The sequence below is a fragment of the Anarhichas minor genome, unplaced genomic scaffold (genome assembly GCF_050575085.1).
Source record: "Anarhichas minor isolate MPS153535 unplaced genomic scaffold, ASM5057508v1 ptg000011l, whole genome shotgun sequence".
NCBI classification, from domain to species: Eukaryota; Metazoa; Chordata; class Actinopteri; order Perciformes; family Anarhichadidae; genus Anarhichas; species Anarhichas minor.
In genome coordinates, this window is record NW_027466457.1 from 4,447,989 (window position 1) to 4,471,500 (window position 23,512).

At 44.5% G+C, this 23,512-nt stretch overlaps 1 protein-coding gene across 1 annotated transcript in view; it reads right to left on the reverse strand.

Moving 5' to 3' along the window:
* The window catches only part of frmd4a (FERM domain containing 4A), a 105,134-nt gene that overhangs the window by 7,547 nt on the left and 74,075 nt on the right, over positions 1–23,512 (reverse strand). The window contains exons 3-18 of the mRNA XM_076088978.1: positions 19,306–19,400; positions 17,758–17,850; positions 14,762–14,846; positions 12,758–12,814; positions 11,958–11,980; positions 9,980–10,063; positions 9,818–9,883; positions 9,656–9,713; positions 9,363–9,449; positions 4,904–4,980; positions 4,018–4,156; positions 3,741–3,882; positions 2,098–2,231; positions 1,883–2,005; positions 324–555; positions 19–75 (exon numbers count right to left, since the gene is read on the reverse strand). Coding sequence (XP_075945093.1) covers positions 19–75; positions 324–555; positions 1,883–2,005; positions 2,098–2,231; positions 3,741–3,882; positions 4,018–4,156; positions 4,904–4,980; positions 9,363–9,449; positions 9,656–9,713; positions 9,818–9,883; positions 9,980–10,063; positions 11,958–11,980; positions 12,758–12,814; positions 14,762–14,846; positions 17,758–17,850; positions 19,306–19,400 — 1,552 coding nt within the window. The remainder of the gene's footprint in view (positions 1–18; positions 76–323; positions 556–1,882; positions 2,006–2,097; positions 2,232–3,740; positions 3,883–4,017; positions 4,157–4,903; positions 4,981–9,362; positions 9,450–9,655; positions 9,714–9,817; positions 9,884–9,979; positions 10,064–11,957; positions 11,981–12,757; positions 12,815–14,761; positions 14,847–17,757; positions 17,851–19,305; positions 19,401–23,512) is intronic.

Consider the following 23,512-nt stretch of genomic DNA (forward strand, 5'->3'; position numbering starts at 1 on the left):
TGAAGGATAGAGACTCACCATCATCCAAGACCAGAGCGTCAGACAATGAACTGTCTTCAGAACCGATATTGGCCTCTAAAGGACAGAGAAATAAAGACGGGAGGTTAGAGATTGTACAATTACTAGATCTAAAACTTGTTTACAAATCTTTGATGTGTCAAAAGCGACAACGTTGGAACTTGTCAGCTCCACTGGCTTTTATTCTATTACTCGAAACAGTACTTGAGAACAATAATGCTGTGTGTCGTGGCACCTACAGCTAATCAATAGTACAATCTGATTTCCCTGTAGTGAATAGGATATATATATATATATATTGGTACCCTCTATGATAAGCGAAGCTCTCAGCGTAGGCTTCTTGCCAGAGCGGACCCGGTGGTCATTGATAGAGTTCTCAATTTCCTGGAGCTTCTTCAGCGCGTTCAGATAAGACGTCTTCCTCTGTTTCTTCAGCTTCTTGCTGCTCACATGAGGATCGCTGGCAAGGCGCCGGGCTGCCTCTGTAATCTGGGACTGAATGGCAAACTCCCGCTCCAAGCGCTCCAGTTCCTCCTCCTGGGATAAGCACACACACACACACACACACACACACACACACACACACACACACACACACACACAAACACGAGGGCAAACTCTGAGTAACACAAGCACAAAGACGCCGGATTCGCAAACAGATTTAGCAACGAAATGTCTGCACAATCCCAAAAAAAACAAGGCTTCGTCTGCAGACACATATTCAGACGGTAACTCGCCCATGCAACCTATTTGGTTTGACACACACACACACACACACACGCAGAGCCTTGCCAGAGAAAACACACTGCGGAAATAATTTATCTGTGCTGCAGCCCCGCATTTTCTCACCACTGGATATTCTCTATTGAGACTCTCTGTCCCCCAATAACAACACGGCTCCATCAATCCATCCTCCCCTCCTCTACACGGCTCCTGGGATTCGTGCAGCAGAGACTTCAGAGGTGAACCAAGTAAAACATACTCTGTCAAAGTGTAAATGTGTTGCATATTGCATGCATGTTTACTACACTGCACAAATGTCTATCTACAGTACAATATACACTTGGTGTAGTATACTGTTAAACAGCATAGTATAATAGAAACGTTCAAATGCGATTATAGACAAGGAAATGTGTGTGTGAGTTTAAGGTGTTCAGTGTAATTTTAGAGACATCTTTCTGCTTGCAGGGCAGTTTTGTGATATCGTGTCCCTGGATTCTTTTCAAAGCATACAACCTCAGCGACACACACACACCCACATGCCTGCATACATACAGGCGCGCACACAGTCCTACTATCACCACTTCCTGTGGCGAGAACGGCTGCTATTTTTAGAAGTTCTGCTGCTCTGGAAAATCTACCCGTGGCACAAAAAGACAAAGATGCAGGTCCACGACGTCTCTAGACTGTGGCTTTTTCAGTGTTGTCTGTTTCCTTTGCTTAGTAAACAACTGAGTATGGATGAGGTAATCTATCATTATGTCAATCATCATCCCGACCATTATGTGAGTATTAAGTGGCTTTAAATGAAGTTAATCCTGAACCGCCCCTGATCTTCACTGTGTAACTTCTAGAGCTTTTAAACACCAGTTTGATCTATAATGCCCATACTGCTCATAAATGGCTCATTAACATTACAGCTGGGTTAAAAGGAGATAAACACGCTTAACTAATTAGCGCTACGTTCATATATTCCAATTACTGCAGCACAGTGCCTGGCACAGCTACTTGCGGTGTTATGTATTTGTTTCACACACTGGCACTACTAGATGACCTCCTGTTTGTATTTGGCCTGTGTGGGGAGCAGGGAGATTGTAAAGTGTGACAAAGTGCTACTGCGGAGAACAAGGAGTTGCAGCCTCACCTCTCCCTTATGAGGAATTTTCTGCTCGTCCAGTTTGAAGGCGGTACCGATCTTCCGTCTGACTGTGGGTGGCTCCTCTCCCGGATCCAGAGGATATTCCTTCGGGAGCTTCCCTGTCAGCTCCTACGAAAGACGACAAGGGGACAAATTAGAAAGGAAGAGCTAAAGAGTATTCTGATTCTCAAAATGTTTGCCAGATCTGTGTTTGCTCATACCGCCTCTCTGATGCAGATACTCTTCAGTTCCTCTAGTCTCTTTTTTAGAGTTTCCTCCAGAGCGTCCTGCCTAGCCCTCAGTGCTGCCAGCATGTCCTTCTTAGCTGTCTGCGAGCTGTCCGATTCCTGAGAGCCTGCACGGAGAGACAGACAACACATCACGTGAGGACAGGAGTCTGGAACATATGTGTGTGTGTGTGTGTTTGGAGTAGTGGGGACTTCTTCGGCAGATTGTGGAGGTATAAAATGGGCATGCACCTGCTATCCTCGCAGGATGTTTACAGGGAAGCGAATGGAACGTTTCGATAAGGAAACTGAGTTTTAGTGGTGTGTTTGTGTGAGTGTTTCAAGGAAGGGGCAGTTTAGGACAAAGTCTGTGACGCACAATCTCCAAGGCCCTGAGATGGTGCCAGTCTTGTTTGCAACATGATTTGTTAACAAAAACACACACATCCCCAGACGTACACACTGTGTTTCCCTCTGTAGCTCTCGCAGTGATTGTGTGGTCAAAGATAGCAACAATACAAAACAAACCACTGAAACAGTTGTGACAGACAGATGGCTCTCTATTGTTACAAGTTATACTATATTAGGTACACAAACACTAGCAGAGTCCATTCAACTGTCGTTGCAGCTCAAAAACATAACATTTTGTAGTCACAAATGGTTTCAAATTGAATCAGAGAAACTCTATAATGGAGTCAGACAGAGACGTGTTGGCTGTCGCGGAGGGGGGTGCATGGATTTGGCGTCACATTTCCTGTGACATGTTTATGTTGTTGGGCAGAGATGGCCTCCAGTCAGCAGTGGAATATGAAATCAACACACTGACTCAACACCAATAAGTGAAGTGACAGATAAGACAGAGACACCCTGTATCATACGGGGTGGGGGTAGAACTGGAGAGGGACAGAGAGGGGAGAAAAGGGAGATTAGGAGACTAGGAATGGATAGCTGAAGAGATAAAGGGAAGGGATTAGGGACAGATACATGTCTCTATACTGAGATTAAGGAGGAAACAGAAAAAACACATCCGATCAGGAAGACGAGCTGGAGAAATCAAAATGAGGAAAGCGCGCAGGACAATGTTACTGACGTGTTTCAGTATTCTGCCTGATTACTCACTTTCATAGCATGCGACACACTTTACATGGCTGTCTGGATTTAAAAGGGCATTTTCCTTTCTAATCTAAATTTAGTTCCCTTCCTGTCACACTCATTACTTGTTCAACACGGATAAGCATTGTTTTAAAGGCCGCGGCAAAGCTGTCCACTGACCCGCTGCCCGATTCATTCCCTTACCCACTCAATTTAGAGGGGACAGGGGCCTGTGGAGGATGTGTCCGTGAGACATGGAGGGTGTCCCATACATACAGAAAGACACTGGGTGGGGTGTGTTGGTCTACAGTATGTGTGTGAGAATATTCAGCGGGGAATCAATGGCCTCTTTCCAGAAGCAGCTGTTTCTGTCCCTTCAGTTGTCAACGAGACTCCCCCTCACCACCACACGTGGAAACACAGAGACTAATGTGCACACATATCAGTCTTTCTCTCTCCCTGTTAGTCTGAGTTTCTTTCTCCTTCTCTTCCAAGCACAGTCACACACACACACACACACACACACACACTGACCATATACTGACCTGACGAGAGCAGACTGCCACTGCTGCCACTTATAATTTTGCCCTTGCTTCCCATGTTTGCTAGTTTGGAGGTCTTCAGAGTCCCTGTTTCCGTGAGGTCGATAGCGATCTCATTCAAACTCCGCGCTGCATGGATCTTAGACTGGAGAGACAAAGCACATCGTTAAGCAGTTTAATTGCAAGAATCTTGCTGACCATGCCTGCTGAGTCTGCTGTATCTCATGGACATTTCTAATCATGTCTGCGGTGTGAGTGTGTATGTGGTGGGCCTGCTGACCTTGCTCTGCTTGCGGTCCAGGTAGAACTGGTGTTGGCTGATGGCCATGGCCCAGATGGACTTGATGAGGGCAGGACAGGCGTACCACGTATGCACCGCGATGCCGCTGTGACCGAACGTCCTTCTTGTCACCGACGCCCTACAGTAAGAGCGGACACAAGGCCTCCTTATATACACTGAATACAAAAGATGGCTACATATTTACGTATAGATATTTTTTTGCAAAGCCACACACGATGTTCCCAATTGTTTACTCATCCTTATTTAAACAGACATCTGCAGCTAAGCAACCGACCAGCTCACCCTAATGACAGCTTGCTTACCGCTCTCTGTTTCACCCTGTCCGTGTCTTTTTCTCTCACTCCCTCCCTTCCTCTGTCTGTAGAATAACACTCCACATATACAGCCATGTTAAATAAACACCAGAGAGGTCACTTCCTCCGCAAAACAGCTATCGCGCAGCCATCTATCCTTCTGTGGTCAACTATCGAGGGTTTACTCTGTGTGTGTGTGTGTGTGTGTGAAAGAGCACATGTGTTGGTGCATGCATGCGGCCGCACGAGTGTGTTAATAATCAGCCTATCAATCTGTGTCAGGCTCCGTCGGGACATCCCCAATATCTTGCTCTATTGCCAAGACAAATGCTGCAACCATTACTGAATTAGATTCCAATCTCTCCTTTTCTGCACTGCAGTTTGAAACGTTAACAAATTCACATATGGCACAGTGGTAATTTGTAGTAAAAGCTACTGGAAGTTGTCCATAACTGAGGGAAAATTCCATCACTTCCAAATATTAACTGGAGAAAATAGCAATAACATTCAATCACTGAAGTAGAACTGGTATCATGCAGTTCAACACGCTTAAATTTATGTTATAAATTTACCTTCTTGGGTCATGAACTTCCACTGAGAACTTCTTCTCTCTGAAGTAGAGGTTCTCCAACTGACGCCATTGGAACACCTGAGGTTTAGGAGAAACAGACACTCTTCAGGGCTGCTAAAATAAAAACATGCTTCACATTAAATCCACGCAGCCTTCAGCCAAATCCTCCATTCTCTTCTGAGTATGTTCCAGTTTGTTTTGAGAGAAAAGGCAATGGATACGGAGGAAGAGGAGAAAAAAATGGAAGAAGCTGACGAAGAGGAGGAGTTGGGAACCGAGAAGGAGGTGGAGGGAGAGGACCTAGTCTGTGGCTCTCTGATCAGGTCCAGACCAGGCGGCCATGTCCACATCAGATCCCTTCGTTGGATGACCTCACTCTGGAGAAAGACAGTGTGAGAGGGAGGAGGCTTTCTTTCCTCTGCTCAGATTTGATTTTTTTTCTCTTTTCCGTCCTCTTTATTGAACCATCGGCTCCTCTTTAAATGGAGCCAAAGCCAGTTGGGCGAGAAAGTTTCCCCCCAGACGTACTCCACAGCATGTGTGTAGCTAAAAACCTCCCAGATGCAGGGGAACAGGACGTTATGAGTGGGTGGGTGTTCACCATCTGTAGGCATGTGCATGTGTGTGTGTGTTGGTGGAGGGAAAGTGTGTAAAGTTAAGTTTCCTCCTCTCCTGTAGCTTTGCGAGGAGAGGGAGGGGGCGTTAATGTCTCCCCTCCTCCTGACCCCTCCTCTCTCCCTCAGGGACTGTGCTTCCTGCTTTCGGCTATGTGGTTGGGAGGTGTGTGTGTGTGTGTGTGTGTGTGTGTGTGTGTGTGTGTGTGTGTGTGTGTGTGTGTAACGAGGGGTCAGGGGAGGAGTGATGAAGGGGGAAAGAAGCTTTCTGTGGCCCCAGCAATTGAAGTGGCCTCGCTTTGTTTAGTCAGACCTCTGTGTACGCGCACATACACACATTCACAGAGTCTGTTTCTTGTTAGAGAAGAGAAGAGCGTGGGCTATTTCAGAACACAAGTGGGCCTGCATCTATCAGCTGGAGCTGACACACACACACGCAAACCCCTGATGTGCACTGACTAACCATGAGTAACAAAAGTAAAACCTAAGACTGACAAACAGGACAAAAGAAGTGGAAGACCCAGCTATGACGGGATGAGGGAGGAATAGAGGAGAAAGGGAGCTCAGGGAGGAACAGGTCACAGTCCAGGAATTTTAACAGCCTGGGAAAACAATGGACGGAGGGATGAGAGGGAGGAAAGGGGAGGAGGGGGAAGAAATATGATGAAAAAAGTACGTAAACACAGCTTAATGTATGTATTTATGTGCTGTAAGTGTGTCTATGTGTGTGTACGCGTGTGCGCGAGCATGAAGAAAGAAAACCGGCGCTCTTATCAAAACTGTTGCTGTACCGTACATTTTCAATGGAGTGTGAAGTGGTAATGTAGCATGGTGCTAAATATAGTGGGCAGGGTAGATAGTGAGTGAGTAAGTGTGTGTGTGTGTGTGTTGGCTACATATGGGCCAGAGCTGTGGAGATAAGATGGGTGTTTGTAATTGTGTTCAGGCACGAGACCACTAAAGCTGGAGAGAAGCTGCTGCGATGTTGGAAGTAGTCTTTGATGTTGCAGGAAAAGTTGTACATGTGTTCAAATATATCTGGAGTATCAAATCAGCAGTCACGTGATCTACAACGAGGTGAAATCAAATCCCCTTCAAGTTTAAAAATAGACATTTCTGTTGTGATTATGTGCTGTTTCAAAAAGTGGCCCAGTTACATAAGCCCAATAGCGTGAACATCTGATAAAAAAACATGCTGACATATTCTTTGTTAGGAAGCTGTTGGGTGCTTCTGGTATTAGGGTGAGGCTGCTGCGTGTATGCGCACATACGCTATGAATCCTCATCCTTTTGTTGGTACAACACTCGCACACAATGGCACGAACATGCACAAGCAGAGGAAGGGACTGGTCGTTATTCATAAACAAGCTGGGTGTTCATGTGCACAGACCAGCGTTTGTCTTATTATATTGTCTGTGCACCCGAGCAAAAATCCATTTACAGATGAAAAAGGTCAGATCTGATAGAGTGTAAAGGTCTTTACCCCGGAGATTATGGGAAGAATAGGAAGTTTAAATAGCATATGTGAATTATTCTTTTCTAGAACTGGACCTGAGGCCTCAAAGGCTATTGTTTCACCCATGGGTGGGGCTCTGGTGTGCAAGACTATATCCACCGTTTGTCATGGAGATGCAGATACACTCTGGAGGCACTTCCTGTTGTTTGTGTTTTGGTTGTGGTGTTTTGAAGGGACGACATTTATGGAAAAACTAATCACAACAGGCTGTGTGTGCCTATTTGCTTTAAATGAAACACAGACTGAAGCTAAACTAAAGTCAGTGCGTGTGTGATCTCAATCCCCTGCAGAACATGAATCTACATGCAGTGTAATGCATGTGAGATGGCATTAGTTCAAACCATAGCTTTGTTTGATTGAACCTTCTGGCAGCTTCTTCACAGTGTTGACAGAAGCTTTCCCTTAAATCTGTCCATCAGGTAGTCAGTCAACACACAGACCCTATAATCTCTGTCTAAATGAGTCAGAACACACTAACAAGGCATTAGTACGGTGTGTGGTTCAGTTGTAAATGCCTGCCTGTGTGGACTGTATGTGTGTCTGCATGTGGCCTGCGGTAAGCAGAGGGGGAAAAGTATGTTAACGTAACCAAATAAATGCTGAGGCTGCGGTGGATGGTCTGCATTTAGAAACAACAGGGATCTCCCCTCCGTAAAAAGAACTGACTAATTAAACACAACTGCCTCGAGAACACGCGCCTATTCTACAGCACAACTTGAAGTCACTTAAGTCACTTGTTAAGGGGAAAAAAAGGCTGGTGTTAAAAACGTCGATCTTTTTTACTATGACAAAAGACGGTAATTGGCCCATAATGTCTCATAATTAGTGTTCTGCTTCCCCCTCACTGAGTCACAGTACTGAAGACCGGTGTGAGTCAGTGGTTACTGGTACTGGACTGGTTGATTGACTCACTGAATCAACTCTTCTTCTAGGTTTGCTGAAATAGCGATGATTCTCGTTAATACCAAAACATATGGAAAGCTCCTAGTGACCTCTATGAGCAAAGGAGCACCATCGACCCTCTTCCCTCTGCCTTATTAGTGGAACAAACCTTACTGTGTTCATTGGGATTTAGTCTTGTGATGTTGCATTAACAAGACATGCAGTCCACAAATCTCTTTTGGGTCAAGCTCCTTAGACTACAATCCCACTTGCACGGTGAGGAGGCCCAGTCTTACTTTCTCTGCTCTTAAATGTGTGTGTGTGTGTGTAAGGGTGAAGGAGAGGGGAGAGAGGGAGACTGAGGGGAAGACAGTGAGGGGGTCAGAACTGAAGCTTAACGGACCAGTGACTCACACTGACTGCTGCTATGGCGGCTGAATGCTTGATAAGTCTGTTGTGTGGGAATGCTATCAACTCTTTGTTCCCTTCAACTCCCTCTAGGATATCTAAAATCCCTCGATTAATACTTTCTTCTTATATACTTTGTGTAATGAAAACACGCTGTTTCTGACCTTGTCACAGGTTTCTCAGCATGTTTGTGTCTGTGAATACGATGTGAGATAATGTGGACTGCACTTGTTTTTCCATCTCCAAGGTTATTCAACACCGAAGCAGCTACAACAAATGGAGTACTGAGGAATGAGGCAGACACACACACACACACACACACACACACACACACACACACACACACACACACACATATACACACACATACACACACACAGAGCACAATGTAAGTGGCAAACAGGAAAGCTGTGTCAGACAGGAAGTATTCATCAGGATGGCGAGTTCAGTCCAATTCCTGTGTGTGTGTGTGTGTGTGTGTGTGTGTGTGAGAGTGTCTTGGTGGTCAGTCAGTATATGGAGGGATGCCCTTAACCCCATTAACACCATGTAAGACAAGGCTGAATGCAAGGGACCAAGGCCATAAAGACGACTGGAGGTCAGGGGTGAGGTAAGAAAGGCTGTCACAGATGACCCACTGGCTGCATCCACTGGCAGGAGGACCCCATTCATAGAAATAAAAGCAGCAAAGGATGCGAAACATTCCAAGCCCGAATGTCTCCAGACAGTAGTATTTGTACAGCATTGTTAGTGCTCTTCCCAAACACAATATCCCGACTCACTTAATGGAGAAAATAGACAGTTGGGGCCATGAAAACATTTCCTTCTAAAGTAACATGTTGTTTGTATTAATTACCCACTTGTCTACAGAAAGGTGCAAGAAGTAGGTGCCAAAAAGGAAAAGTTGTTGGAAGTCATGCATTCTACACAGAAGCAGAATCTTTAATAAGGCTGTGGTAAATCACAACCTTTAGCAATTTTGGAAATAATACCAACTGTTTGAAAGCTCACTGAAAGAGTAACTGAAGAGATCATCTCACCTTCCTGGGTTTGACTTTGTCCTGGTGGTCGTACTGAAAGATGCCTTTGTAGCTCAGACCCAGCCACCATGGGATCCCCTGCTTGTCCTAGAACACACAACAGAAAAATACCTCAGGAAAGCTTGTGCATGTGCTTGGGATTGATGGAGGGAGAGAGAAAAGGAGAGTACAAATAGCTTTAAGCTCCAGCATATCTCCAAATCCCAAACTCCCTCCGTGCAGGTCCAGAGTCAACACAAATGTGTGTGGAGCATGTGTGGAAACAAGAAAAGATAGAGTAGTAAAAACTGTACCTTAACACCATAGTAATGTACTCCATATGTGGGCAGAGACTCTACAATGCTCATATAACTGTGAGGAGCAGAAAGACAGACATGTAAGGGTTACATGTATGTACTGTTAAGCCTTCCATACAGTGAACAGACCCAACCACACACACACATACACACACTTACTTTACAATAGCTTGCCCTCTGGACTGCCCGTTGATCTTCTTGTAATGCTCTATGACCCGGTCTTCACTGTAGGACAGTAAATAAAGAGAAAAGGGAAAGATATTAGGAGTGGTAAAAACAATACAAGTTGGTAAGAGTCCGGATAACTGACTAGCCTCTCACCAGTAAGCCAGAGATGGGTGCTCCTTCAGGGCCTGGGTGGGCAGAGCAGGCAGCTTTTTCAGGTCACACCTGGTTACATCATTACTGTGAGGGAGAAACCACAAGAAATGGTCAACGCCACTTTTGCAAGAACAGTCATTCTCTGCTGTAGGCCGAACCGTTTCAGTCAAAGCCTGACGAGGCGATAGCTGTAGAAAAGGGAACTCTTGAAATATTTAGTGCAACAAGTTATTGCAAATCTGAGTATTTCGGGGAAATGTCTTAAAAATTGAAATGTTATCTGTGCTAATGGCCTTAATGCTCTCTATTTCAGAGACTGGACGCTGTTTATCTCAGAACAGCTGCAGATACACTCAGGGTAGGAAACAGGAGAGACAAACACAGACACAACCACACAAGATACATAAAGACAGATAAATGGAGATAGAAATGTGATGGAGGAAAAGATAACCACAAAGGCAGAGTAAATGAGACAGGGAACCACGCAGAGAAACTTGGCCCGGGATTGGGTTTTCAGACCTCCAGAAGCAGGAGGTCTTAATACCCGACTCTAATCCCCTAGAACTCTCTCCAGCCTCCACCAAGGCCTCGGAGGATTGGGGAAAGCCCTGGGAACATGGCAACCTATGAGCTAAAGCCCTGGAAGAGATCCCATTCACCCAGCCCGCCCGTTCTTCAACGTGTGAACACAGCTGTGTGTCTGGATTGCTTGATATTCATTCAAGTAACTATACTCATTAGGTATATGTGGTTGTTGGCACAGCTTTTGCATTGTTCTTGAGGAAAGGGCAGACAAGGGTTCAATCTGAACAAATCCAACATGTGCACTGTGGCACTGTGACATATTTACAAGTCACTAAATCATATGATAAGTCTCAGAATCTTATTTTGCTTTAAACTGTTTGAAATAATACAAAAGAGTCGACGTCTTTCCAATGCAGATTCACTTGTTGCTCGATTTATTGAACACCTGTGAAATGATTGAAAGTCGACTGATCCCACGAGCATCAATAGAATTACTCTTGATTCAAGGAAATTCTTGGAACAAACAAAACGATTTCACACTTATTTTGGAAAAATTATATCTAAAGAGCCAATATATTAGCCAATAATATCAGTCACGATTGGTATTTTTCGAGGAGAAGCTGTGACAGATATACGGAGGAGGGGTGCAGTGTATGTAGTAGTAGGGTCTATAGAGTTTTTAGAGAAGGGAGGTATGTGTGTGTGGGACGAATAGCGTAAGGAAAGGGGGAGGAGGGAGAGAGGAATGTCTCCAGAGTGTGTCACATTCCAGCCCTCTGCAGGATATTGTGTTTATTTACTCCTTTCACCGGCGGAAATGAGGTCAGAGGTGGTGGCAGCTGTAGTCTGTTATCTGTGCTACAACAAAGGGCTGAGTGGATGAGCGATGGCAAATATTTAGGCCAACATCACACAGAGGTTACGACATGTGGAACGTAGCTCACGGGGAACTCGCATATGACTGGAAAGCTTTTTTTTACATTTTCTGTTGGTATATTAGGAACATTCATTATGGCCCAATGGTGAGCCCTGTCATGAAAACTCCCAACAAAGACCCTCTGTCTTTCATTACACACAAACTGTATACAAACACACACATACACACAAAGACATGAAGTCCTTTGTCATGCTTTCTTCATGAGTGGCAGCACAGTCTGAAAAGAGGGAACCAAAGAAGAACGAATGAAGTAAATCAAGCTCAAACACAAAGAGAGTTCTCGGTGATGCACCTCAACGCTCAGGGGAGCAGAGGAGCGGAGAGACCACTGATATCACTTCTATTGTTTATCTCCCTTCTGAATCGACATGTATCAACCCAACCAACCCTGTCCCTGGGGAAGAAACTGAGACAAAAAATGGGATATAAAAATAGGTAGAGAGCACTCCCAGCTACAACCTATACTTTCTTATATGTACATTACATATAATCACAACTAGTTAGTGATATGCTTACCTGGTAAAATCTCCTTTAGCCTCCTGTGAAGCAGAAAGGGAAAAAGAGAAGTAGTGAGAGAAGACAGGAAGTACATAAATGGATAAGAGAGCACCAAGCAGTGATTATAAAACGTGTGTTTATGTCCTGTTTGCACTGGTGAATGTGAAGTCAGGTCTGCTGTGCTGGAATCAGAGAGAAACACTAAACCTCCATCTGGAGTGAAACCACTGAAGGCCTGCAGAGCAGATACCTGATACTGTGCCTCTGCACCTGCATACAGAACACACACACACACACGCACACACACACACACAGACAGACAAACCACTCAGCTCAGCCTACGTGTAACATGACCTTGCAGCATCACGGTTAATGGACTGACCAACTCTGAGAAAGGGATAGGAGAGAGAAAGAGCTGGCATTGAGGATAATTTGTGAGGTATAAGAGTTTCCCCTCTGCTCTGTTATACATTAGCACTGACTGACTGCACAGAGAATTCAGATGGGAGCCAATAATTTTGCTACCAACGAAAGACAGTCGAGGTTGTTTTATTTAGGATTTAAAACCTCCATGCGTCATTGCAGATTACTGACAGTTTGATGAGTGCATTAGATAATTTGTGTTTTAGTCAATGAAAATCAAAAGCTTGCGGAGACATTTTAGAAGAACACTTTTATTGCAGAGTAATAAACTGCTACGAGAATAACGAGTATGTTTGGCTGCATGTGCTAGTGGTGAAAAATAGATATCCAGACACACACACACACACACACACACACACACACACACACACACACACAAACACACTTAATCTTACTTGTAGAATAAAGGCAGCCACTTCGAAGACAATATCGCTGTCCACTTCAATAAGCTCCTGCAGGAAACAGAGAGAAGAGAGGACAGGGGTCATGAAAGACACATTCTCATACTGCTCGCAGAGAGTAAATAAATAAAACACAAACTGTGCCGATGTTGGGAGCAAAAGTGGCGGTGCCTCTGATCGTCATCCATTTATATGAGATGGCTTGCTAGTTCCTTTCATCTCCCGACCACTTCCCCTCTATTTTCCTCTCTCCCCTCTCTAATTTCATGACCTCTTCATGTGGATGGAGCTCAGAGATTAGTGGCCAACTGAGGGGGTTCAAGGTAGGCATGGACGCTCTGGTTACTGATTACTCAGTACATTCTCCAAAGGTGCCTTTTAATTGTATTACTTTTATTTTGGTTATTTGATGACATGTGGACATTCCTGAGGAAAAAGTAAAAGTCTTTGACTGAATGATTATTAGTGATGTTAGTTTTGTTACTGGCGTTAGTGCATGTAATCATCAACCGTGTGCGCGTACATATACATGACAGGCTACGTGTGCATTGAGGGGGAGAAGGATAAGGGTTAGTGGGCAGTGAGTAGTGGGTCAAGTATGCCAGGAATGTTCCCCTTACAATCCACCATTTAATTGGTTGGGAGATCAGACAGCCAGGATGAAACACTAGACACAAACCCACCCTGAGTGTACCACCCAGCGTGGCTACAAATCCTCCCTTAGTGTGTGTTATTGTACTGTATGAGAACGTTTCTCACTACTTATAAGGACGTATTAACAGAGCTACCGGTGGGACGGAATCAGAAAGCTTCTGTTTGTGGGACAGTCTCTACTGGACTACTTGGTTTCATAGTCACTGCCGTTCGAGTCTCCCTGTCTTCCTAATGGACACTGCAGCGTGACAGGTCCTCGCAAATGGAACAACTAGGCTTAAACTTGACAACCAGTGAAATTAGGCTTGCTTTACTATTTGACAACATTAGTCAAGGGAGGCACCCATTCATACCCCTTGCATAAAAAAACCTGTTTATAATGCACTATACTGAAGATGCATTCAAAACTTCCAACATTACAGGAGAGAACGACAATACTCTGTATTTAAACATGTTGGATTTGGCTCTGCTGAAGCTCACCACCATTGTCCGCAGATTGAATATTATGTCTTATAACATTATGGCAGTTCTCTCTCGGGCTTTGACTGGCCCATTGTTTTTCTTCAGGCCACATACGCCCTCTTCTGGTCTTTGGATAGAGTTAGAGGACTTCAATTGCAATGTACTGTATTTGGTTTACAGTAACTATGTTCATGTCATCTTCAGTTAAAGTAATTGTGTCTGATACTGTTATGAGTATATGAGTATTGAAAATAAACACAATCGATGTTTCCCCATTGCCTTTTTGTCCATAGTCTATATATACAGCATGCTACAAATAAAAATGCCTCTAGATAATAATATTTTATACTTAGCACATCAGTGTGCAGTTGGTCTTTTTTTTTTGTGTGTGTGTGTGTGTGTGTGTAGTAGTTTTGTGTGTTAGTGTTTTAACAAAGAGAGACCTAGTTTCAGAACTTGTGTTTTAGCAATTGCAAAAAACTGTAAAACGACATAAATGTGCGTCAACACAGACAGATGACAGAAAGTGTGTCAAATGAATCGCTAGTTGCTGGAATGTGGTGCAGCACATAACACGATGGGTAACAGCTGACGCCAATGGTTCACATTTTCTGCTTCACCAAATCAATGTAGAGCACCGAAGTCCAGGCAGGCCTCTTCATTTAGAGAAAGAAATGGGCTAATGAAATGGCACGCTTCCAACAACATAATTACTCCACATAACCCGAACTTGAAATGTACTCACAAAACACTTCAACGTTATTCTCGTTGAGTATTCCTACCACCCATTGTTGTTAAGCCTTCAGGATTAGCACATCCCTCCATTATAACAAGTCAACAGTAAAAGGACTACACATAATGGCAACAAAATGAATAGTTTACCTTGTAGATGATGGATTTGGCATTAAGGAAAAACAGCTCAATAGTGGCATTGTCCTTCAGGTAAGATATACTCTCTATGTAGAACCTGAAAACATAGAAGGGACATCTTCAATACATTTGAAACAACAAAGGGAACAATTACACAAGTTGACCTTCAGTTCTATAAAAAACACCAGTGAGGCTTATCATGTATTTGCATCATAAACAAAAATAACACATTCATAATATAGGAGAATGAGTTAGACATGCAGGCTATGGTAGCGTCATGTGCAATGACCAAAGTGACCAGAGGGGGGCACACCATACCTAAAGCTGACCCTGTGTACCAACATCCTTTCACTTCCCATGAAACCAATTCCCTCTCTCACCATGGTGGCTGGCAATGATCCATTATTAGTTTGTTAGTGTGAGCTCATTCCACAATCTGAATGCACACACACATAAACACGCACGCACACACACACACACACACACACACACACACACGGACTGAATGTGCACATGATGCACTCCACACATTGTCTGCCTCTCTGCATCATCAGCACTGTGTAGTGATTCCACATGCACATACAGTACTTACACGCACACACATACTGGAGAGAGAGAAGCACAGTAACCCACTTCTGGCAGAGCGGTGAGGAGGAAGCTAACATAATAATGCCTTCTAAATTTAGCCCATGGATGCATGCAGAGCCAGAGGGGGAGCTAGGAAGCTACTCATTGTTAGCTTTTCTCTGCTGGAAACGTACGTCAAGATATAACACACTAAACGCCGTGAGTAAATGACTTGATGTATCTCTACACGTGTGTGTAATGTGACGTAAGCACATGTTCCTATGAACACACGTGAGTGAATGTGTCGATTCGTGTGCTTATGAGTGTGTAGGTATATTGAGTGAGAGGGATTGTAGGAGGATCAATATTGGGAGGGCTTAAACCGCGTTGCCAATTGAGCTGCAAGAGAGAACGAGAGGAGCCGTGTCAATATTCAGTGCGAACATTTAATTAAAGCCTCAGTGTTGATGAGACATACACACACTGCCAGCACAGCAGCAAGCATGCGAAAAGGGACCCACGGAATCGGCAGGAGGTGGGCATCTGCCTAGCGTTCATTGGGAACACAGGCATCACACAAATACCACGTAAGCATGCAAATACATGACGTGCATGCACCTGCGTAGGCACACAAACAAAACGCAGCCAGGCACACATATGCACACACAAAAAAACCGTAAAGGTTGTGCTAATGAAAACAATATGCTCAAATTGATAATAGATTCAGGCCTGACATTTGGGCTGACAGTTGTTCCATTATAGTCCTGAATCTGCACATGTGTGTGTACGGGTGTCTAAGAAATAGGGTTGGATGTGTGTGTGTGTGTGTGTGTGTGTGTGTGTGTGTGTGTGTGTAAGAGGGAGGTGTAGTCAGTGTGACATTTGGATAGATTGAGGTTTGAGATTAGACTGAACTGTGAGGAAAAAACGGGGGGGATGAAGCCGGAAAATGGTGTCAAAGTTCAAAATGTCACAGCACCACCACCATCACATCCTCAAACAGCTATTAGTTTATGTAAATACACACACAGTGACCCCATATCTGACCATCACAGACAAACGCATACACTGTTGGTTTTTATGGTTCTATATCTCATATATCTCACCGTGACTATCGATGTAATTATCTAAAATAGCGGGGGATGGCTAATACGTCAGTAAGAGCAGCCAGATATACTTATCGGCACATCTTTTGGCTGTATCACATTGCACAATGACACCATTGTTCACTAAATAGGGTGAACAATACGTCTATGTGCTAAGAATACGATTTTGCTTTACAGTCACCTCTTTGTGTCACGGCGAGCTGAGTCGCAAATGTCGCCCTGGAAATGACTACTCGATGACATTGTTCAGCAGAGTTAATGTGCGTCACGTTACTATGTTTGTTGCTAACCGAGGCTCGGTCCCTGGGGTGTATATGACATCATAGAGACATGTTGGGGACGGAGCGCAACAGCGGACCCCAAAACAAAGCCTTGGCTTTCCCTTCCGGGCTCTAACTGAGAATGTGTGTGTGAGAGAGAGTGTTTTTGGGAGAGTGGGTTGGGAAGTGCTGTGCATTTTCATTTGAGACTAAGAAAGATTTCTTCTAGGGTCAGGTGCCTTTTTCCTTCTTTTTCAATAGCCTGCTGAAGATACAACACCCTCATACACACAAACAAAGAAACACACACACACACACACACACACAAACACTTTGTGTTTCTGTCACAAATACACACATGATCCGGTGCCTGTGTGTGTGAGTCCGGAGTGTTTCACATATCAGTGGGGCCATTGTATGAGCAGTGCAAAGGGCTGAGAGAGGAGTGTGGGATTGAAGAGGTATTTCATAGCCCTGCTGTAACAGGTCACAGAAGAGTTGGCTTTAACTGAGGAGATGCCTCCACTACAGCAACAGCAAGAAGAGCACACTGCAAGGGCACCTGCCTCATCGTTGGTTGGGTCAAGTAGCAGAATATTTTCTATTGACTAGTGAACTTTTCACAAGCGAGCAGCAACACCAGCCTTGTCTAAGTGCTTATATGTGTAAAAATGTATAGTGCTGACGAGATAGAAGAAATGATACGGCTTCCTCTTTGTATGGGATTCTGCCATCTTTGTTGGAGTACAGCACTTTGTAGTCCCCGCCAAGCTATTTGACAGGATTTGCATGCAGCGCATACTGATGAGGTCTAAGAGGCTCATGATTGGCTGAGGCCCTGTGGTGGGAGTTAAACACCAGGGTCAGAGCAATTTCACAGCGGCCTGTCATAACTAACCTCGTTAATCTGTTCTTATTACCGCATGAAGGCATGTGCGTACACAAACACACATATACGGATGCACTCCCCCCCCGTCTTTCTCTCTCTCTCTCTCTCTTCCACACACATTCAATCAGAAACTATTGAACACTGTACGTGTAAGTTAGGTGGTTCATTTAATGAAGAAAGACTCACCTGACACAGAAGTAGAGGACAATGGGACCGGACTTCTTGGGGAACTCATGTTCTAATACCCTGCGGTCCAACTGAAGCCAACTAAAATGGCCCCTGATGAGACAAAAACACATAACAACAAATTAATGCTTTTAGCATTGAATAACCAACCAGGACACACAAAAACATCATCTACACACTGAACGTATTTTTGCTTCAGCCTCGCTACTTTTTTTTCCTGTTACCATGTCTTCCCGACTGCCCCCCTCCCCCCTTTCTCTCCCCCTCTCCTCTCTTTTCTCTGTCTCCCTCCAACAGAGAGAGAAAACTGCAGAGACAGCTTGTCACCCTGGTAACCCTGCATGGTCTCCTGAGCAACATCTCTCTCGCTCTCTCCCTCCTTCTGTCTCTGAATCTCTCGCTCTCTCCCTCCCGAACGGCCTCTCTGACCACCGAGCGGTCAGAGCTGAGCCGTGTCCCGAGGCTCACGCAACAAATCTACACATTATAGAATAAGCCCCGGGGGGGGGGACGAAGACTGATGTTGCTCTGCTAGACTGACATTGGCTACAGTATGTGTCACAGACATGTAAATGCCATAGAGCAGAGGCCAGACTGGCATCAGATGGCATGAGATAAGACCAAAGAAGAGAGAGAGAAAACAAAGGCCATGGCGATGTTTGCCTGTATGTAAATCAGTTGTATCTTTGCATGGCTAGTTCTGGACTATGCTGTGGTGCTGCTGTCTTCATAGGTCACCGAACACAATAAAACTAATTTGAATGTCATTTTTGCATTTCAAGCACAGGTCTTGTTGCGATCCCTCTCACGTACAGAGACTTGTGACCCATTGCTAGCCCAGAGCACAACAACCGTAGCCTCATCGTAACATCAAAACCCTTTTGATCATACCTAAGTTTATAGTTCACCATGAGATTCATATTTTCACTTGAAAGTGAAAAAGAAGTGAAAAGTGAATCTATTTTTTTTTTTGTTAATTTTTAATTCGAAGAGCCATTTTATTCCTAAATAAACGTACACAAACAAAAGTAAAACACTGGAAATTCATCTGGAGAAAATCAGGCCAGAAGCAGCAGACACATTTTACTGTAAGATTTCTCAGCCCACATTTAGAAATGAAACCATGTCGTGGAACCTGGAGTTTTTTCATAGTGGTGATTTTGTTCACGGTGCAGCATCGTGCTAATGTTAACTTTATGTATTTTTGTAGTCATCTCTGACTACAACTGTGCTGATCTCGGTACCATTGGCATTCACAGGTTCACAGGTTTTCTAAGACTAAAGAAACATATGAACATGTTCACACGCTGCACACTTTACTTTGTTTAGCAACTGCTTGCACCAGAACTCTGATATGTTGTCTGCTTCTAGTACAATATATCCCACGTGTTGTTACAGAGTGTACCCGCTGATTGTCTGGAGTTAGCTCTGATATTATGGGGAAGCGTTGACGAACCCAATCCAACAAACAAGATAAAGTGAAGAAACAGTCCTGGGCTACTGATACACCATGTGCAGTAATGGCATTACTATTTCAATGGGACTTACGTTTCGTCTGTGTATGCAATTCCAAAGTACTCCTTCTCCTTGAGGTTGAAGTGAGAGGACACAAGGTCCAGCAAGTCCTTAGCCATCAGCTTGGGCTGCAGGGGGGACAGAAACATTAGTATTGCTCTGCTTATGTTTGCATTAGTTATAACTTTCCCTGTGTGCGATTGTGTATTGGTTTATCACACTGCACTTTAATTGGAACAAGTACATGTGTACAGCTTTATGTTAATGTATTCTATCAGCTATTGCAATGACTAAGCATTCTGACAAACACTGTGAAAAAGAGGAAAAGAGCAAGATAGGAGGAGATAAAAGAGGGAGAGAGAGAGAGAGAGAGAAAGATGGATGGAGTGTGTGGATGTTGCTGACAGTGCAGATACCCTGCCCTTCCCCTCCCTCCTTTCTGCCCGTCTGACCCAAACCTCTACTGCAGTGTCATGGCTCTGGGCTCAACCACTGTATAGTATGGAGGGGGCTGCAGCTAGCATAAGAGCTTTCTAACTCGTTGATACTGTGGAATACTGCCCAAGCTATACATGATGACAACCTCCATTCATCACAGAGCTCAGAGCATGCAGAGCATCTTAAAGCCAAGCAGAGGCCGGGGACCGCTGCCATATGCTGCTGGGTTGAGACATCCTGAGCAACAGCACGGCCCCACCCTGAGGTTAACCATGGGCGTGCCTCGCTGCCTACACACTCATTACACACACACACACACACACACACACACAAATCTGCATGCACATATTCACTTAAGAGCCCATACAGTACACAACATCCAAGCATCCCACTCATAACACAGAGGAGGTACGCATGTGCTGTGTACACATGACAACAAGAGGAATGTGTGCATACATATACTGTTTGCAAACACACACACACACACACACACACACACACACACACACACACACACACACACACACACACACACACACACAGCTACATGTGCCATAGTGTGCACATTCTTAACGATCTCCCCCTGAGGTCCTGTACTATCTACTCAGTGCACAACTAGAACTTCAGTGACAGAAGCTACTGAGAGCTATTTAAAGACAGGAAGGTGATGTCATGCGCACAGCAGGCATACACACACACACACACACACACACATGCATGCACAATATCACACACACACACCCACATACAACTCCAATGACCTAGATCTCATACAAGCACGACGCCTACAGTGATCCTGCAACACAAAATAGCTCTGGAGAGGATAGCAGTGAGAGACGCTAACATATACGCTAATTCTGCCTTATATGTGTCACATACAAGTGTTATATAGAAAACAACATGGCTACCGTACCAGCTGATTCTGTCTCTTTGATCTTACCGTCCAACACAACCCTACAGCATTGGTAAACAGGAGACTACCATTCTGCTATGTTAAGGACTATTGAGGTTATCATTAAAAGAAACCTTTCAAATGCATATTCACATTAAGAATGATCAACGTACTTCTCAACGTGCAAAATGTGTATTTATACTATGGTTGTATGTAGTTTAAGTAATTCAAGTTCTGACCTTAACTGTCTGACTCTGAGAAAACTACTCTGGTAGTCCCGTCCATACTAAGACGGGCTCTTTTGTTTCTCCAAATGTAAGAGCAGCACACGTTCTCTTTGAAGCGCTCAGAAACGTTTTAGATGTGCAAATGTTAGGTCTGGAAGCAGGCTATCTTTATAGTATTAGCAGTAATACATGTTTTGGTTCAGTCTGAGACACATACAGCCGTGGTCTCTCATTACCCCACAGCAGTCGATTAAACAACATCCATGCCACCACAGCGTAACAAACAATGAGCAGGGGGACAAACGGAGAAATAGAGTAAACTGTTAGAAAGGGGATATGGAGACGAAATGAGCCTCAGATACACAGTAGAACATCAGAAGTGCACGTCTACAGATGGAAAAGAACAGAAGGACCCCTCTAAGGTTAAGCTGAGCTCCTTGCCTCGCCATTGTTATGAATACCAAGCAGACTGTAAAAACCACATGGGCCGCACTGGACAGTATAATTGAGTTTGGCTCCCACTTCAAGTGACGACTCGCCGCTTCCTCGCGCGTACACACATGCACGCACACACACACACACACACACACACACACACACACATCCTGGCGCTGCAGCTTCTCTGTGAGATGGCAGATCCCTAACGGATGTGTAATAATGTTGTGGAAGATACCAACAGCGATACGGACGGTGAATGACAGCTAATATAGCAAGCGATATGACACGCTGAACACACACGATAACTGACGCACACACACTCCAGACATATACTGGCAATGCAGACACATACAAATACACACACACACACACACGCTATGGAGCCATCCATCAGACAGTCTCTGCTAGCTCAGACAGCATTACTGCTAATAGACATTCAGCCCGGTGCCTCCTCAGCAGCACCGATAATTAACAGTATAAGAAATACAGGGAGGTGCAAGTGAGGAGGAGACATTCCAACGCCAAACTCCCACACAGGTGACAAACACACAACAGTAGCTCACTTGCCTTGCTGGCAGCAAGTCACGGCCCAATCTCTGCAAACAGCTAGTCAGGCCCTTGGCGCCTTCAGGATTGCTCAGATTTATGGGACGCTAACTGATTTACCAGTGCCAGTCCTTAAGAGTCCAAGGGTGGGCAAGGAAAAGGGTTTTAGCCTGACATGTTGTAGTATTTTAACTAATACTTTACAGTGTACAGACTTGTGCTCTATAGCGTCTTACCATGTGACAGTAAAACCCCCCTGACTCCTTATTAATGTACAGTTCTTCACATAAATATTGGACTGGAAGGGCAAGCCTCTTGCACAGCTGACTGCAATACCACATTCCCTCTTCAACCTACCCCACTCTAGCCTTAGGGAGTGATAGCCACATGACTGACGTATATATTTTCACCTGGTGGTGTATTTGGCGGTTAGCTTCAATCTTTACGGCCTTCTGGCACATAGTTCCCTGCCAATGAGGTGTTGCTCCATAAACAAACCACAGAGGACACGCTATCAAAGGCAGGAGGAAGGGGGCGAGGAAGAGGAAAAAAGGTGAATGACCCTTGAGGGGATTAAACAGCTGGTCAATGTTACAAGTCAGTGACAGAGCGGAGATGCAGCCCTTTCAGAGGCTAGCCGGACGGTGTGCTTGGCGTGCTACAGGAACTTCACTGAAAACCACAACAGGACTGACTTGACCACACTGCTGTTTAACGATCAACTGAAGTCAAGAAATATTTACACTGCTTGTGAATTATGATCACCCTTTCAAGAAATCCTTTTTTTTGTTCTGACTGATTGGTTCACCGGAAAACTAAGAATAACATCCGAATTATCTGTGGTCCTACAAACAAATGACTGGCCTCTTGTACATCTGCCCCACGCAGAGAAGACAGAGAGAGAGAGAAAAGACAGCAGTTTCCTGATTTATATGACAATGGTTTGTTTATAACATCCCCTCATTTCTCTCTTGCTAATACCATCGCCAGACTGTAAAAAGCCCATTCGTCACATTGTGTATATTATGTGGTAAACAGAACAGATTTTCTCCCTCACAATGTCTTCAAGTTTCTGTAATATACGACTGTTTTTATTAGACTCTACAAGTCTCTTTTTGTGTATTTCCTTATTGTTTCCTTTCTCGATAGCCAAGAGGATGAAGAATGAGCGGAGGAGAGGATGGATGGGTGCGATACGGAGCTGCTGCAGCTGTATTTGGGAGATTTAGAAGGAGACAGAGTGGAGGCACGTGAAGGCAAGCAAGGAGCTGAGAAAAGAAGATATGGAGAGTGAGGAGTAGAAAGTCAAGAGAGATGGAGAGAGAGAGAGAGAGAGAGAGAGGAAGAGGGGCAGAAAGAAGTACCAATTTGAAAGAGAGGATCAGTTCAGGCAGAGTAATCGAATCAGAAAGTCAGCAGACCTCTCCTCAGCCCCCCCCCCCCCCCCTTATTCTCTTCTCTCTATTCCCATCACTTTAGTGTCATCTCCCGTCTCTCCACTCCTGAGCTCTCATCTCACTTTTCTCTCTCCATCGAAACCTCCTGCCTCAATCTTTCTATTCTCCACTTGCTCATCTTCTCATGTTCCGGGGCAATTACCTTCTTTTGTCTTTCTCTCTTTTTTTCCAGCGGAATCAGGTAAAAGGTCAAAGGGGGCTAAGGGAGGTTAGGAAGAGTGGGAGGAGCCTCTAACGGAATG